General features: G+C 49.6%; 1 protein-coding gene across 1 annotated transcript in view; it reads left to right on the plus strand.

Moving 5' to 3' along the window:
- The first annotated feature begins 244 nt into the window (after positions 1–244).
- The window catches only part of Ngef (neuronal guanine nucleotide exchange factor), a 37,732-nt gene continuing 19,350 nt past the window's right edge, over positions 245–18,626 (plus strand). Inside the window, 3 exon segments of the mRNA XM_052750501.1 lie at positions 245–495; positions 1,212–1,354; positions 6,820–7,118. Of these exon segments, the coding sequence (XP_052606461.1) occupies positions 389–495; positions 1,212–1,354; positions 6,820–7,118 (549 nt within the window). The 5' untranslated portion in view covers positions 245–388.

The following is an 18,626-nucleotide window of genomic DNA, read 5'->3' on the forward strand; positions in this document are numbered from 1 at the left end:
CTGGCGGAGGCAGCTCGCAGTCTCTCTGTCCCCGCGTCTCTCGGCACCCAGCGGCCGCGGGGGAGGCAGGCACCGCGGGGCTGCGGTCCATGTGGGGAGTCACCGCCCCCTGGTCCGGGTGCACCGAGCCCCAGCGCCCCCACCCCGCCGCCGCTGGCCTCGCCCCCGCCGCGCGCGCCCGGCCCGCCTCCCCCGTTGCCGTGGCAACCCCGGGAGCCTCCAGGCGCGCTCTCGTCCGCGGGAGCGCTCGACAGTGGCGGCGGCGGCGGCGGCTGCAGCTCCGGCTCCAGCCGCGCGCGCTGCGACCTCTCTTCGGAGTCCGCGCGTTGCCCCCGGCCGGGCCCTGGGCCCCACGCCCGCCCCTGCGCCTGCCGGGTCGCCCGACCCCATGGAGCTGCTGGCTGCAGCCTTCAGCGCCGCCTGCGCCGTGGACCACGACAGCTCCACCTCGGAGAGCGACACGCGCGACTCGGCGGCGGGACACCTGCCCGGCAGGTGAGGACCGGTGGCATCCCGGCCCCCGGCACGCCGTCCCCACCTACTTCCTCCCACTCGCGCCCCGGGAGATTTTCACGGACCCCTGCGGCCTATCCGGGTCCCTGACCCCCGGGTTCCTGCTGCCCCTTACTAACTCTAACCCGTCGGACCTGCATCCCGCTCCCCCCAATCCCGAGAGCCGTGCGTCCCGGTCCAGGTTACTAGCACCCAGTCCCTGCGTGGGATGGCCTCCTGCACCCTCTCCCTAAACACCCAGAGCGCGCGTATCCTGCCCTGCGCCCCTCTCTGCGCCCTGAGTCTCTGGGACTGGAGGATCAGAGCCCCCAGTGGGGCCAGGGGGCCCGCGACAGCTAAGGGCGTAGGGTGGCAGCGAGCTGGCAGGACCCGTTGGGGCGCCTTCCACGCTGCAGAGCGGCCAGGGTACGCCAAGTTTCCGACGCCTGCCCGCGAGCTCGAAAAACATGAAGGTTTGGGCGGAATGGTGTAGGAGTGAATCACCCCGTCGCACCCTGGTATGGTGACAAAAAGGGTTTGTAGGGCTCGCCCGGCCCGGACACGTGGCGGCCACTGTGGCCCCCTCGGTTTGAACGCGCGCAGGGCAGTACCCCTGGCCAGTAGCCGCTTGTGCCGACGGAGAGTTGCCTCTTGCGATCTAGCCAAGGTGTGTCGTTGCTTGAAAATAAACGGCCCTCTTTCTCCTCCCTCTCTTACAGCGAGTCATCTTCCACCCCTGGAAATGGGACCACGCCCGAGGAGTGCCCGGCCCTCACCGACAGCCCCACTACGCTCACCGAGGCCCTGCAGATGATTCATCCCATTCCCGCCGACTCCTGGAGAAACCTTATTGAACAAATAGGTGAGTCCCGGGTGGGGAGCGGCTCATTTGGGCCATGCGAGTCTGGTGGACTCTGGGGAGGTGGGGAGAGCCTAGCTACTGGGCTGGCAGGCGGCTTTTGACATGAGTGGTTCTAATGGTTTCCTAGGCAGAACTGCCGTGTTTTATTAGTGCTGCACGACTGGGTTAATTTAGCCCGGAATTGTGGGGGTTTTGTGAGACTGAGGCTCACACTGCAGCCCTGGCTGGCCTGGAATTTACTTGTAGCCCAGGCTAACCTGGACCTCGTGAAGGCAACGCTGGGCTGTAGCAGCGAGTTTTGATCCTGATGTCTCTTGGAGAACACTCTTGGTCCAGCCCTTTCCTGTAGAAAATGCTGTTTCTGGTCACTTCTGCCCCGAGACGGGGAAGGGAGTAGCCTGGCTGGAGAGAGGATGGAGCCTTTCTTGGCTTCATCAGGGAGGTCCTGAGAGGACCTGGAAGGTAGCCAGAAGTTGAAGCTGTACTCAGGCACTCTGGGAAGAACCAGGCTGGCTGTGCCCTCTTTGCATGAGTGGAAATGAGAGAGGCAGGAATGCCACCGGATTCAGAAGACGAAGAGACTCTTTCCAAAAGGTTGCCCAGGATGGACCCAAGGGAACAGCACTTGGGGAGTCTTACTCCTCCAGAGCTGGGAGGAAGCCCTATGAGTCCTCAGAGGACTGAGGTGTCGCAATTGAAAAAAGTGCTGCTGACATTGAACCACATCTGTTACCACCAGGATCACCTGTGAACAGCTCTTGTTAATCAGAAAATGATGCTAGCTAGCTGCTTTGAAAATATTCTGGGATGTCACTGGAGCCATCAACAGTCTATTCTCTTAAATATAAATTTTATATTTTGAATATAGTTATTTCCTATGTATTTAATATGTAATTATCTTCCATTGCCAAACCCTGTGAGGGACACAGTGTCTCCAGGGAGGAAGCGGGACAAACCCAGCTGTAGGAAGACTTCTTAGGAAGGCTACTTACTCTTTTGAGCTCAGATCTTCCTGCCAGGGCCCTGGGGGGAGGGAGCAGGAGGCTAGGAGATTGCCGCTGAGCATCAACTCTGGTTTTGTCTCTGTGGTTCTCTACCAGTCAGGCTGAGGATGCTGGGGATGTGAGTGTGTGTGTGCGATGTCTCTGGCACCTAACTTGGTGCTTGGCACGTAGACACTGCTTGTTAAATAATAAGTGAGTAGCTTGCCCTTTACAAGTAGGCTTGGAAGATTCAAAGAAAAAATGCTTTCTCTTCGGGAAGACAGATTTTTGAAGGGTGGGATGGGGCAGGGTACTGTGGTCAGAGGAACCGGGGACTCCCCCTCTAACAGAACATGGCCAAGCCAGTACAGATCATTTCAGTAAGAATCGGGAGCAAAACCTTTGTGCTCTGCCTGCAGATCACATAAGCGTGAGCTTTGACAGGGAGAGTTAACAGCCCAGGGGGCTTACTGGTGGTACAGATAGGAAAACAAACCAAACCATGCGACAGTAACAGTACGGTGAGAACAGAAGGTGCACCGGTAAATCTGTTCCATTTATATGGAAATTGGATTTAAGACAATTTAAGATAAAAACAAAAGATTATGAAAAATTATGTTAGACGATTGTAATCATGGTAACCCTGGGAGGATGAAAGCTGGAGTGCCCCTGGGGGGGCAGGAGAGAGTGTGGAACCCTTTGATAAGTTCTAACATGGCTTGTGTTGAGTGTTGGTTGGAAATAACACTATCCAGAAGCAAAAGGTCTTCGGCAATGGAGGTGGCCCGTCTTGTTTGAGTGGAGAGGTAAAAGGTTCAAGAGTGGGTTCCTTCACCTACCAGTCACCCAGCTATGTTTTCTACACTCCCTACTTTATTTGGGTTTTGTGTTAGGAGGTGGCAGTTATCGCTCCAGGAACCACACCCTCAAGCTGAGGTCTGTAAAGGCAGGAAGGGCGGTTTGTCTTCACATGTCTACTGGGGATGGATACTATCTTAGTTTGTGTTCTGTTGCTGTGAAGAGACACCACGACCAAGGCAACCCTTACAAAAGAAAGCATTTAATTGGGGCTTCCCTAGAGTTTCAGAGGTCCATTATCATCATGGCGGGGAGCATGGCATGGAACTGGGAAGTAGCTGAGAGCTGCATCCTGATCCACAGGCAGGCAGGCAGGCAGTAGGCAGAGAGAGGAGAGAGATACCGGGCCTGGCATGGACTTTTGAAACCTCAAAACTCACACCCCCCCCCCCCACACACACACATACCTTCTCCAACAAGGACACACCTCCTCCAGTAAAGCCACACCTTCTAATCCTTTTCAACAGTCCACCAACTGGTAACCAAGCATTCAAATATATGAGCCTATGGGGGCCATTCTTATTCACAGAACCACAGACACCATTTTAAGAGACTCCTAAAGATATCCCCCTTTCCTGTCTCATACCTTAGATTGAATGTCTTGCTGTATTTTGTGTCGCTGTGACAAAATGCCTGAGGCTGGGACCTTTATACAAAAAGGTGGTTCTTTAGCTCACATTTTTATTAGTGTAAGAGCAGGGCACCAGTGACTGTTGGCCCTGGTGAGGGCCATTCCACACACAGGAATGGTAACAAGGCAAGGCTATGAGAGGGAAGCTAGAGAGGTTTCATTTTAGAATAACCTGCTCTTGATCTAAAGCTCTGCTGGAACCTTTCAGAGGAGATGCCTGTGCCACTTAATTACCTTCTGTGGGGCTACCCTTCACCATTGCTACAATGGAGACCAATCAGATGGGCACATGAACCTTTGGGGAAAATGCTACATCCAAATCTTAACATTAAGTAATTTATGTTTTAGAGATTGTCCCCTCAGAGTTCTGCTACAAGTCAGTCACCCCGGCCCCCAGCAGAGCTGTGTCTGGCTAAGGCTGCTCTCTCTGCTTCCTGGATCATCTAAGAGTCCCACATGGCAGAGGAACAGTGCAGCACCCTCCAGCCCCTTGGATAAATTCCACCTATGGGACCCACTTCCCCCAAGACCCTTCTTCCTAACACTATTACAGGGGGCTCTAGATCCCAGCATAGGAATTGATGTGTGTGTGTGGGGGGGGGGGGGGGAGCATCAGCGTTCAGACAGCAGACACCTCGGTCCCCCGGTAGTGTCATACGCAGGTACTGAGACCCACTACCACTGGTGATGGAGGTGAGAGCCTCCATCAGTCCCCGCCCACTTTCCTGAGCACAGAATGTCCAGACCAGCCCTCCCCTCTCCAGTGGAAAGCAGCAGCAGTGGGAGGGGACAGGGAGAGGCGGCATCCACTGTGAAGTACTTTCAGAAATACCATTTTCAACACAGCTACCCACAGTGCTGGTATTTTTGCCTCCCGTCAGCACATGGGCCTCTGAGAAGTCTGGGGTAGTACTTGCCTGCAGTTTGCTGGCTGTGGCATAAGATGTGTTTTTGAGCCTTTAAAACGTGCTAAGTTAGATGCTTTCAGGAAGCTCAGAAATGGTGATTTTAAAAGGTGTTCAACCATGACTAAGCACTGCTAAGTTGTCTGGAGGAAGCCCCAGCAAACATGGTCAGAATCTCTGGGTGATAATTAGTGTGGAGAATTGGGGAGGCAGCAAAATGCTGGCTATACAAGTACGAAGACTTGGGTTAGACCTCCAGAACCCATAAAAGTCAGGCATGCCAGCACAATTTGTAATCCTAGCGTTGAGGAGGCAGATAAGGAGTACCCCTGGGGTTCACTGGCTAGCTAACCTAACTTTCTTGGTGAACCCCAGGCCATTAAGAAACCCTGTCTCAAAAGAAAAAACCCAAGGTGTCCAGCACCTGAAGAATGATGTATGCCCTCCACATATATGCACACACATGTTGCTCCAATGGTCACAAACTAGCACCCATGTATATATGTTGTGTGTATGTTGACCTGGTTTCTGAGGTGACATTAGACCATCCTTGGAGAAGAGCATAACGTAGGTGGAGTTTAGCATGGATTTTGATGCTCATTAGCATCCCTTTGGCCAATGAACTCCATGTTGAATTCTGCAAATCGGAGACCTGTAAAAACACAGGATCTCAGTCCTCTGAAATCAGGGCTGTCCTGCCTTGTTGTAAAGGCTTCATAATGTGGAGTCACAGAGTCACCAAGTGTTGGAAGCAAGTAATTTAATTCACAGAATGGATTTATGCCAGACTCACCCCTGCCAGTGAACAGTTTATCCCTCTGCTGTCAGGGTTTCCTCGGCGATCTAGTTCTCTCTTCTTCCTTCCTACTGGTTAGACGTAATTCCGAGCCACATGCAGAGGAAATGGCGGCTCATGTCTGTGCTGCTGCCCCAGTAAGGACTTTGCAAGGGTCCCACTTAACCTAACTGGATCTTGCATGAGGAAAGTACCTTTCCCAGAACTTCAAACTCTGTGCCAGAGTATCCAGCTGCCTGACGGGACTCCCCTGGCACCCCAAGTATCCTTGCATCTCTGTTACCCCAGCCCTCTGCTCCCTGCCTCCACCAATGGAGCCATCAGACCTCTTGCCAAACTGGTTACCTGAATGTTATTGGCGATCCAGTGCCAGCTAGCTGCCAGGGCTCATCTTCTACCTTGTAACCATGCCATGGTTAGGGCCTTGGCTCTGCCCTGCCTCCACTTCATTGATGACCTTGTCCTTATAGTCCTGGGAAAAGCCGTGGGCCCTCTCCTCCCTGACATGCCCACAGACACGTGAGCATGCCTATCTGGGGTCTACACAGGCCCTTAGGGCAGAGTTCTACCTCTATAGCATGACCCACAAGACTCTTGGGGTAACCCCCTTCTACCGTCTCTTGGCAGGCAGTATCTCACACCCTTGTCCCTGCCAGCCTGGGTGGAGGGACTGTCACTCTGTTCTACAGCCAGAATATCCCCACTATTTTTTCTTGTTTCTTTTCTGTGATGTGCTGAGTTTACACTGATCCATGAGAACCCCTAGTCTGCCCCCTGAGATTTGGGTCACATTGGTTTTTTAAATGCAATTGGTCAGGGAATACCAAGGAGAGGCAGACAAAACAGTTTCCTTTGGGCTCATTTGACGAGACACTGATTCAACATGAAAACTCAGAACCACTCCCGGCGCAGGGATGGACGGACTTAGGTTTTAATATTGAAACATTGAAAGCTGGGGAAAGGACCCTAGGGGGAGATTGAAGCATAATTGGGCCATTTCCATCAATTTTGCATGCGTGCCTATTAACACATCAAGGTCTGCATTCTTGTTTTTTCCAGTGTGCGTGGGAAAAGCCATTTTGAATCTACTCAGGGATTTCTTTACTTGTCAGAGGAAACTTACACATGCTGATCTTCCCCAGCAATGAAGGCGATGGGTGGTCTCTTCTGCGGGGCCAGAGCCTGCTGCTGAGGCCTGGGGCGTACTGGCTTTCTCTGTGTATGCATGGGGCTTCGAAGGGGTCCTCACCCGACCTCCTGTGCTTGTCTATGTTGTAATTCTTTGATTTCAGGGCTCCTGTACCAAGAGTATAGAGATAAATCAACTCTCCAAGAAATCGAAACCCGGAGGCAACAGGATGCAGAAATACAAAGCAACTCGGATGGGTCCCAGGCTGGGGAAGACACCCCAGAGGAGGAAGAGGAAGAGGAAGAGGAGGAACTGGCCAGTCCACCTGAGAGGAGAGCTCTGCCTCAGATCTGCCTGCTCAGCAACCCCCACTCCAGGTTCAACCTCTGGCAAGACCTTCCTGAGATCCAAAGCAGCGGTGTGCTGGACATCCTTCAGCCTGAGGAGGTCAAGCTGCAGGAGGTAATGCAGGTTCCAGGTGGGCCAGGGCTGGACATGTCTGTCGAACACAGATAGGGAAAGAGACATTTCACAGGTCACAAACCTCAGGCACTTTCTGGCCTGACTCAGCACTCATGCTGAGTGTTAGAAGCATTGATTTTTTTTAATTAATTAATTAATTTATTTATTTTGGTTAGACAGGGTGAATGTCTTTCTGCTCTGGTGACACTGAAGCCCTCGGTGGTACAGAACTGTGAAATGACTGCAGTCCTCTGCAGGTGACAGGGTCATTTGTGCTTCTTCTCACATTTAGGGGCCGTGTGGATTCTGGATGGATGAGGATCCAAGAGACCTTTTGTGTGAAGGTCCTGGACACTCTCCTTGAGGTGCCCAGTAAGCGGCACAATGATTGGTTTCTAGCAGTGAGAAATAATCCATGGGAAATTATCAGCAACAGAAACATGTAACAAGTGTTTGTTTTTGTTGAGCAATGATCTTGATCTTGTAAGTACCAGGAAAGTATAGTAGAGAGGAGAGGATGGTCATGGGAGAAAGAGTGGTCAAGTGTGTGTGTGTGCGTGTGTGCGTGTGTGCGTGTGTGCGTGTGTGTGTGTGTGTGTGTGTGTGTGTGTGTGTGTGTGTGTGTGTATGTGTTTGGGGGGGGGCAAATGACCATAATGACCAAAACAGAGTCTAGTTTCTGCCTGCGTCACCCAGTTCAATTCAGGCTCTGCTACTGGGGGAGGAAGCAGTTTTGAAGGACCGCCTCGGGTTCATGTGTGTGTGTCCTGTCTGGCAGAATCAAGTAGAAATATATTTAAACTTTGACATCCTACCTAGCATGGGACCACATCAAGACCTTATTTAGGTGGTTGTTGTCATTGAGTGAAACTTAGGGATCAATTCATATATTTAAAACTTTGAAACACAATATAAACCTTTTCCAGCACAAGTGGACCTAAACACAGAGGAGCGTGTCATCTGTGTATAACACAGGAAGGGGACAAACGGCATAGAATTGGGACTGGGCGTGCGGCACATGTCTGTGATTCCAGCACACCATGGCCAGAGGCAGAAAGATTGTGAGTTCAGAGTCATCCTCACCCACATAGGCAATTAGAGGCCAGCCTGGGCTACACAAGAGCCTGCCTCAAAAACTAAAACAGAAACGGAAGCAAAGAAAACTAAATAGCGTAAATACAGTGGGCCGCTTGCACATGCCCCAGTCATAAAGGTAATGAACACTAGAGAACTCTCTAGTGGGTTAGAAAACCAAGCCACCACATTATCAGACACAGAAAATACCGTCAGAGGCCCTTCGGGTGGGTAAAGGTGCCACTTATTTCTAAATGTGTTAAAATTCCACAAGTGCCCCACCAACATGCTTTCATTATTTTTTCAAAAGCAGACAATGCCAGCGCCTTCCCTGGGCCCCTCGCAGCTTTTAGCTGAGTTTTTATGAAAACCACCTCTGTTCTGCTGGGCATGAGAGTGCAAGCCAGGGATCCCTTCCCAGCTGGAAGGCAGACTTGCAGGCTGCACGTGGAAACCCTGTCTCAAAACAGCCCATTCCCTCGGCATCCACACACACACATGCTTTTCAGCATTGAAAGGGACCAACCACATGAGAGTCAACAAGCGGCCTGAATAAGGACGGAGGAGCATAGAGGACCATAGGGGTCGACGGTGCTCCCTGGCTGGCCAGGGTGCTCTGTGGACACAGTGCAGGGGTGGCATGTGTGTGGTACAGCCTTTTACTCTTGCAAGATCATGGGCACCTCACAGCAGTGAAAAGGTATCTCATATCAGATCCCAACACAGGGCATTCAAAAGGCAGTGTGGGCTGAGCAGCCCCACGTGGAAAAGCATAAAGTTAAAATGCTCCAAAATCAGAAACTTCGATCATAGACATGATGCTACAAGCCAACATTTCTACACCAGTGAACCGTTTCACATGTAAAACCTTTGAAAACATTTTAGGTAAAGTTACTTTTAGGGAACTGGAGATTTGGCTCAGCAGTTAAGAGCATTCGCTGTTCTCCTGAAGACCTGGAGTTTGGCTCCCTGCACCATGCTGGTCTGCTCATAATCACCTGTAAACTCCAGCTCCAGAGGATCAACACACTCTGTCCTCTGCAGACACACACACACACACACACACACACACACACACACACACACGAATTAAATTTAAATTACTTTTTAAGCTGTGTGCCTAAAATGCTTATAAACATAAATGAGTTCCATAGTTAAATAAGCCTCATTTCCAACATTGCTCATTTCTATGCAAATATCCTCAAACCCAAAAATGAAAATCTGAAGTCAGAAACTCTGCTGGTTCCAAGTGTTGGGGTAAAGATACTGGAGTTTTACCCTGTTACCAACTGTGGGAGAGGCTGTGATCACCCATATCTCTACTTCCAGTCCATTGAATGAAGAGTGTGTCTTGTTTAGGTATCTTATTTTTGCCTCTTTTCTTTTTTCCTCCTCCTCTTCTTCTTCTTCAAGACAGGGTTTCACGTAGCCCAGGCTGGCCTCAAACTCACTGGGTATCAGAGCCTTGAACTTTTTAAAAATAGTATTTTATCTTATTTATTTCTAAATATTTATTTTACATGCATGTCTTGCTTGTGTGTATGTCTGTGTCCCTCATGTGTGCCTGTGCCCTCAGGTGTCAGAATAAGGTGGTCAGATCCCATGGAACTGTAGTTAGGGGTGATTGTGAGCTGCCACTCTGGTGCTGGGACCCAAGCCCAGGTCCTCTGCAGGAGCTGTATGTGCTCTTAACTGCTGAGCCATCTTTCCAGCCCCAGCCTTAAACTTTTGATCCTCTTGCCTCTACCTTCTGAGTACAGGGATTTCAGGCATGTGCTGACGTGCGGTGTTTAGCCGGTACTGAGGATGGAACCCAGGACACATGCTAGAAAAACATTCCACCGACTGACTACATGTACCCCAGCCTCACTGCCTCCTTTTCTGGTGGGCTTCTGTACTGAGGTTCTTGATCAAGGATTGGCTTTTTTTTTTTTTTTTTTTTTTTTTTTTTGGTTTTTCAAGACAGGGTTTCTCTGTGTAGCTTTGTGCCTTTCCTGGAACTCTCTTTGGAGACCAGGCTGGCCTTGAACTCACAGAGATCCGCCTGGCTCTGCCTCCCGAGTGCTGGGATTAAAGGCGTGTGCCACCACCGCCCGGCGGGGATTGGCTTTTATATATTCTGGATATCAATTCTTTTGACATTTTTCATGTTTTCCCCCGCAGTGTAGCATAGGGGAAGTGAGAGAATGATTACTCTCTCCTGTACTGTCCCCCACCGACCTTTTGATTCTTCACTGCCACCACTTAGCTGTGTGACATTGGCTTATCCGTACAACGCCACTATCTGGATCGACCTCTGTTGCCACACTAGTACAGAGACTGGGTCATTGATAAAGATGTGTGTTCCACTTGAGCTTCTGGGAGCTAGGAGGTTCAAATGAGCTGCATCTGATGGGGGCCCATGCTGCTTCACCTCGCAGTGGGAAGCCGAAGGCAACCGAGCATGTACAAAGAGAGAAAAGGGCGCAGAATCCCCCAATAGCTTCCCTATTCCCAAGAGAAAAGCAGCACTCATGCATGGGGGCACCTTCTCTACCCCAAGCACCTCCCAAACTGAGAGCCAGGCCTTGTGTGGGCCTCAGGGGGACACGAGCCATGGCAGGGTTCTCCTGGCTCATGCTGTTGCTCTGCACGGATCATGAGAATTTCCAAGTTCAAGATCAAGCAGGTGCCCCTTCCTAGTCCCTGGGCTTCTCCCCCTGCTACAGCTGTCTTCCTTCATGAAAATCCTCTCTTCCTCTTTTAGAAAATCTTCAGCCTGCTTATGTGTTCCTTCCTGGTCATTTGGGTGGTGTCTGAAGAGGGAGAGAGGCTCACTTCAGGGAGTGGAGCCCTGAGGAGTGGGGCCTTAGGGTCCAGTAGGTTGCCACACACATGCTGTACTGTAGGAGAGAGACAGCAGGGACACAGGGGCCTGAAGAAGAATCATAGGGTAGTCTGTGTCCAACACTCATCATACTCCAAAGACAGTGCGGTGGAAGAGGATGTAAGCCACCTCACTCAAAATCTTTACAGCCAGTGTGGTGACTTGTGCTTGTAATCCCAACACTCAAGAGGCTGAGGCAGGAGGATTGCTGGAGACTCATGGACCTTTTCTTTAAAACATAGTTTCAAATTTATTTATTATTGTTGTGTGGATGTGCATACGCAATATGTGTATGGCTGTGCGTGCCACTGAGTCACATGGAGGTCAAAGGACAACTTGGTAGCGTTAGTTCTTCCTTTCACCTCCATAAGGGGTCCAGGGATCAAACTCAGGTCATCAGGCTTATGCAGCAAGGACCTTTACCAACTGAGTCATCTGCCCAACCTGAGACTCCTATTTCTGCTCTAAAGAGAAGTGGTGTTTATTTCCAGGAACCATAAATACCACCAAAAACGGCTCAACAGTTAAGAGCACTGGCTTCCCATTCTAGGGGACCTGAGTTCAGTTCTTAGCACCTGCATGGCAATGCACAGCAATCAGTAATCCCAATTCCAGGGGATCCAACACAATCTTCTGGTGTCCCCAGGTATCAGGCATGCACATATTGCACAGACATACATGAAATCAAAATACCCATACATATCAAATACTTTCATTTTAAAAAGGAAAATTTATGTCTATTGTTAGTATCTATTGAAGTTACACAAGTCATAGAACCTCACTACATAGTCTCTCTCTGTTACAGTAAAACAAGAAAATAAAATGTAAATGTTGTAGAAACTTCAAATTGAGCCAGGTGTGGCAATGCACATCTGTAAATCTGTAATCCCAGCATTCAGGATTCTGAGGCAAGAGAGTCTCCAGTTCAAGGCCAACCATGGTTACGTAGTGAGTCTGGGCTGGCTTTTCAGTGTCTCTATTTCACTGACAGTGGTGAGGATGCTACATTGATGGTCCTGTGAACCAGGGTACCTGAGCTGCATTTGGGGAGCACTCACAATGCCCCATGCTCTACTATTAAATGATGGTGGAGGCCTGGAGCGATGGTTCATTGAGTAGCATACTTACTTCTCAAGTGTGAGAACCTGACTTCGGGTCCCCAGACCCCACGTGAAAGGCCAGGCATGGTGGTGTGGCCGTCATACCAGCAACAGTGAGAGGGGAGGCAGAGACAAGTGGATCCCTGGAAGCCCTCGGTCAAGCTAGCCTAATGGAGTTCCAGGCCATTGAGAGACCCTGTCTTAAACCAAAGGATGGATGTGAGATGAATGCAAAAATGTCCTATTTTCATACGTGCTGGGGAACTCAGATTCCAGTCAGCTATGGAGCTCTATCAACAATGATAAGATGAACCACTCAGAGAAAAATGGTCCAAGTTGTTCACATAGAAGAACAGGGGCTGGAGAGATGGCTCAGAGGTTAAGAGTGGGCATTCCTCTTGCAGAGGACCTGAGTTTGGTTCTCAGGATTCATATCAGATGGCTCACAACTGCCTGTAACTCCAGCTCCAGGGGCACCTAGTGTCTCTGGCCTCTGTGGGTGCCTACACACATGTGCATACACACACACACACACACACACACACACACACACACACACACACACACACACAATTTTTAAAAGAACTACAAGTGTCCACTAAGTAAATGAAAGAAGTGAAGTCAAATTCACTGATAATCAAAACATCCAAACCAATGCGGCATCAGCGTTCTGTCTTCCATACTTCAGAATGACAGAGGATGAACTTGACTTTCATTTCCTTCTGCCTCCACTTCTTAGATGCTGGGGTTACAGGCTTCTACCACCCCAGGCAGTTACAGAATGCTGAGGGTTAAACCCAGGACTTCATGCATGCCAGGCAAGCCCTCTGCCACCTAAGCTACACCCCCAGCCCCAGCCTTTTTATTTACACTTAAAACCTAGTTTGGGAGAATACTTACGTGAGTACTGCCAACACAGTCGATAAGGACATGGTAATATTTGTACCAAGCCCAAGAAAGAATATATTTGCATGGTTCGCAGTCTTTCTCAGTCTGGAACTCTATATCATAAAATAACCAGGTGTGTGCACAGTGTCTATTTATTAGGGTATCTAGCCCCATAGAAATTAGAAGAGTCGGGGGAGGAGCCTAAATGCTCAATGATGAAGAAATTGTAAGTTTGAGCTACAGATAATTAAAAATGTGTTTTCAACAGCCAGGGTGCTGGTCAGTGGTAGAGGACTTGCATAGTCCTCAACTCAGAGAGAGAGAGAGAGAGAGAGAGAGAGAGAGAGAGAGAGAGAGAGAGAAATAGTTAAAAGCAGGTTTTTAAAGAATTAAGCAGGTAAACAGTCACAGCATACACTGTTTTCCAAAGAGCAGAGCATCGCATCTATAGCGGACTGACCGCTGAGACGGCTCAGCGGGTAAAGGTGATTGCTACCAAGACTGAGGACCTGAGTTCCATCCCCTGGATCCATGTGGGAGAAGGAGAGGACCAACTTCCGAAAGCCATCCTCTGACTGCCTCACGCATGTGCAACATACACAAACCCACACACAAATTAGTAAAATGTAATTTAAAAAAGAAAATACAAGCCAGGCGGTGGTGGCGCATGCCTTTAATCCCAGCACTCGGGAGGCAGAGCCAGGTGAATCTCTGTGAGTTCGAGGCCAGCCTGGTCTACAGAGTAAGTTCCAGGACAGGCTCCAAAGCTACACAGAGAAACCTTGTCTCAAAAAACCAAAAAAAAAAAAAAAAAAAGAAGAAGAAGAAGAAGAAGAAGAAGAAGAAAGAAAAGAAAATACTTCTTTTATGCATTTTTGCAATTTCCCATGGATCAGAATGATATATTTAAAAATCAATGAGACCAAGCTGATATGCACTGGCTATATTCAGCAGCAAATCACACACACACATAGGCTTCCATGTGTCCTGCTCTGAGTGTTTAAGGCCTGGCTTTACAGATTGATTTTAAAGATCTTAATGTGTGCTTTCTATTTTGACAATGGACTCTGAAGTGCTCAGGTTTTATTTTTTGAATCAGTAGCAAAGATGCGTTTTTACGTGGATACTGGGATTCCAGCTCAGGTCCTCATAATTTCCTAGTAAGCACTATTAACTGCTACGCCATCTCTCCAGCCCCGAGACCTCTTTTTCAGTCCATATTGCTGAAAAGAAAGACAGGCAGCCTCTGGGTCCCACCAAGTCAGCATGTAACCAGAGCACCCCTGGTTCCTTAGCTATGGAAGTGGCAAATGTCCATGACCCCTTCATCCCCATGACAACCTTGGGTAAGCCTGAGTCTGACTTGCATCTACAAGAATCAGGATCTAAAACAAAGGTGTGTGCAGTAGAGGCTGCAGGTGGGAAGGAAGCACTACTGCCGGAGGATTTCTCCATTGAATTTTATTTGCTAGCTTGCTCGGAAGTCCTTGGTTTTTGAGTCACTGTTTAAAAGCAGGGCAGTTTGAAAAAAAAAAATTAGAACTGATTCAAATGAAAAGGCCAGGAGGAAGCCGTGTATAAAAGGTGTCTGGAGGAGGTGGCTCCAAGCTGCTGTGAGGTTTAGCTGGGTCTGTCCATCATTCTGAGCCCTGACTCAGAAGACATAACTGCCTTTTGCTTCTCTGCCACTTTCTTTGCCTGGAGCCTCCACGTACATCTCCTGGTGCTGCGGGCTTTCTCCCTCATTTTTTATAGCCCCCTCGCCACCATGTAACTTCCTGTCTACAGTGTGGCGAGCCTCACGCTAACATTACTGAAATGGCGTGGCTCCGCCCCCTCCCCTCCCAACCCCCTTTTTTTCTTCCATCTTTTTTCTTACAATACCTTCGGAGACTTACAGTTTGTTGCCCTTTAAACTCAAAAACTGTCCTTGAGCTTCAAAAGAAAAAAATGTATAGGGTGTCTCAACAGGGAGGGCCCGGAGCTTTGCTAGAAGGTGGCAGGGAGGGATGGAAGGAGGCTACGGATCAGGGAGGAGGAATGGACAGGAAGGGTGGGACTCTCCACCCAGCAAAACCCCAACCTGCTCGACAGTGCGCGCCTGCCACTTGTCATGGAGGGAAACCAAGAAGCCAGAGGTGCCTGGGGCTGTTGCCTTGGCTGTGGTGACCTGTGTCCCAACTCTGTTCAGGACCCTGTCTCTGCGAAGGGACTTCTTTGATCTAGGGGGCAGGCTAGGCAGACCTGGGGACATGACCAGGTAGTGGTGTTTTGAGCATCCCCAGAGGAGCAGAGACACTTAAGTACAGGTGGAGTGCTGTGGCAGTGGGATTGGCTGCAAGACCCAGCGTGCCCAGACAGGAATGGGCCGCATTCTTCTGGAGATGGGAGGGGCCCCTCCAGTCAGCCACAGTCTGAGTCTGCTGAGGCACTGAAATAAGACTTGTAACTTATTATTTTACCTTTTTTTTCATACCTTAGAGCAGACATTTCCACCTCCACCCCCACAAACAATTATAACTATTTTAGAAGGAAACTACTTCATATTGTTATATGGCGGACAAAAACTTGGATTATTGACTATGTGTAGCTCAATGATAAAGCACTTGCCTAGGACATGAGAGGCATTGAGTTGGATCCTTAGTACCACAAACACTTAAATTATGATTATTAGGTTATGTTCCAACCCCAATTGAATCATTTGGTTTTTGTTTTTGTTTTTTTGGTTTTTTGGTTTTTTTTGAGACAGGATTTCTCTGTGTAGTTTTGGAGTCTGTCCTGGAACTCACTCTGTAGACCAGGCTGGCCTCAAACTCACAGAGATCCACCTGCCTCTGCCTCCGCCTCCCAAGTGTTGGGATTAAAGGCATGCGTCACCACTGCCCCACTCATTTGGATTTTTTAAAGACTTGTTTTTTAATTATGTGGTGTACGTGTGCGAGTGTGTGTATGTCTGTGTGTGTGTGTGTGCACCTTGGAGGACAGAAGAGGGTTTATGCCAGACCTAAAGTTACAAGCAGTTGTGAGCTGCCAGATGTGGATGTTAGAAACTGAATTCCATTCCTCTGCAAGAGCAGCAAGTATTCTTAGCCGTGACATCTTATTAGATTCCTGAATCAAGAAAACCCTAACAACACTGCAAATAAGTCCTAAGTAAATAGCAAGGGACAGAAAGTGTGGTCCCTTGCTCTGAGGTGACCAGTAGCTATCACCTAACACATCACATTTCTGGTCTGTTCGCTGTAGAAAGCAAGCAAAGACAGCTCCGGCAGAGAAGCAGAAGTGATAGTTTGCACACCTGATATAGAGCCCAAAATGGCAAAAATATCTCTGGGCTGGAGAGATGGCTCATCGGCTAAGAACAGTGCCACTTACCAGGCAGTGGTGGCGCACTCGGGAGGCAGATCTCTGTGAGTTCAAGGCCAGCCTGGTCTATAGAGTGAGATCCAGGACAGGCACCAAAGCTACACAGAGAAACCCTGTCTCAGAAAAACAAACAAACAAAGAACAGTGCCACTCTTACAGAGGATGCAGGTTCAATTCCCAGCACCTGTGTGATGGCTCACAACCACATGCCGCTCCAGTCCAAGGGCATCTGACGTCCTCTTCTGGCCTCCACAAGCATTGCAGGCAGGTGTTGCACAGACATATTTTCAGGCAAACACTCATAACACATGAACTAAAAATAAGATCTCAAAAAAAAATAAAGTACCTCTTACCCCTGTCCCTGAGGTGCTCCTGTTCTCCTGAAAGTGGAAGAAAAAGAGGAGGGAGGGAGACAGGGTTGCTGGATAAACGGTAGACTGTTTATCACATCTCTCCATAGCTATTCTTCGCACCCCAGATTTATGGGGCTTAGTGTGTGGCTGTCCCATAGTGTAGCCGGTCCCTGGTGACGAACAGTTGCGCTCGGATTTGTTACGTATCAAAGCCATCCCCTTATATAAGAAATAGAACATGTGCTCGTCTCAGGAATGAGGGCATCATGGTCGCTATGTGGAATTCCTGGTTGCAGGTGAGGCGTCTTAAAGTCTGTGGACAACGCAGCCCTTGCTCCCCGACCCCAGCCATGTGCGAGTGCTCCAGCTCCTCGTCCCTGTGGGCGCGTTACCTCTCTGCGTCTCCTGGCTTGTGAGAAGCTTCTCACAGCTTCTGTCTGCACACTTCTGACAGCCAGGCTGTCATGGTCCCGCTACAGCACGAAAGCTTGTGCAAGCTGTTCTGTTAGCCAGGTCATCTTACAGATACCCCGTCAGTGGCTTTGTGACATGGGACACTTTTCGAGGGTTGGGTTTGTGTTCTGGACCAGGGAACCTCAGAATCTCAGCTCCTGCACGACACAGTGGCTGTATGGGAAGTTGTTGTCGCTCTCTGTCAGGCACTGTACCCAGGCAGCTGTCAACGGTGCCTCTGGTGGGTCCAGCTCTGTTGGCATTCCACATGCCCACAAGATTTCAGCCACGGGCCTCAGTCATGAGCCTGGACTCACCTTAACACCTTACTCCTGCTCAGAGGTTCTGCTTGGCTAGAGGCAGCTTTTCAGACCCTATGTACACTCTCAAGCCTGTGGCATGTGCCAATCACAAGCTCTGACTCTGCAGTCAGATCACCCTAGAGACAAGGAATGTCTGACGAAGTGGGGTGTGCCCCCCAATGTGGCTGCTTTGAGGACCAGAGAAGAAAGCAGATGTCACAGGAGTAGAGGGACCCCTCTGCTCTGATGACACCTTGCTGAGAGGGGCTGTGGGATTGTCCCTATACGCCCACTCACCTGAGCCACTGCCCTGACACTTAGGTCCTCAGAGTGTCTGCGGAGCTGAGTGCTCAGCACCTGAAGCTCAGACTGGTCCTTGGCAGTCTTCAGAGGCCACTGTAATCCCTGATGGTATACTAAAGACATGGAGACTAGATAATGGTATCAATGGGTAAGGTTCCCACAGTCTCTAAGGAACCCCAAAGCTTAAGGACACCCCCAAGGCCTCTGACATTGTGGCTCATGTGGTTCTGCATCCTCCTCCAGACATAGGCAAATGGGCTAACAGCAAAGCCACGGTTGGAGCTTCAGTGTTGGAGCAGCTAAGTTCAGGGGCTAGAAACTTAATCCCCAAGGTAAAGTCTTGAGAGGAGCTTTAAAGGGGGATAGGCCTTGAGGGCTCTGTTGCTATGATGGAAATGGGTTCATTATCAATGGAGGGGGATTCTGCCTTATGAATGAGTCAGACTGACTTCTCTTCTCTGGTGCATGTGTGCATGCCCTTGGCCCTTCCCCGGCAGCAGCATGTTGACCTTGGACCTCCAGCCTCACAACCATAAGAAATCCTCTGCCTGTACGTTCCTGCTTGAGTTCCTGCCCTGACTTCCTTTAATGACGGGCTGTGAAATGAAAGTGGAATTAACCTTTCCTTCCCAAGTTGTTTTTGGTCATGGTGTTTTATCACAGCAATAGAAACCCTAAGACAGAGGGATGTGGTTCGATCTATAGCCAATGAGGAAACACAGGCTCTTCTCCCTTGTAGGACTCTGTGAGGACTCAGCCCAGACCCCTGAGATGATCCATTGTCTGAGAGAGTCCAACCCTCC

Source organism: Peromyscus californicus, unplaced genomic scaffold (genome assembly GCF_007827085.1).
Source record: "Peromyscus californicus insignis strain IS unplaced genomic scaffold, ASM782708v3 Scaffold_21__1_contigs__length_65335640, whole genome shotgun sequence".
In the NCBI taxonomy this organism is placed as follows: Eukaryota; Metazoa; Chordata; class Mammalia; order Rodentia; family Cricetidae; genus Peromyscus; species Peromyscus californicus.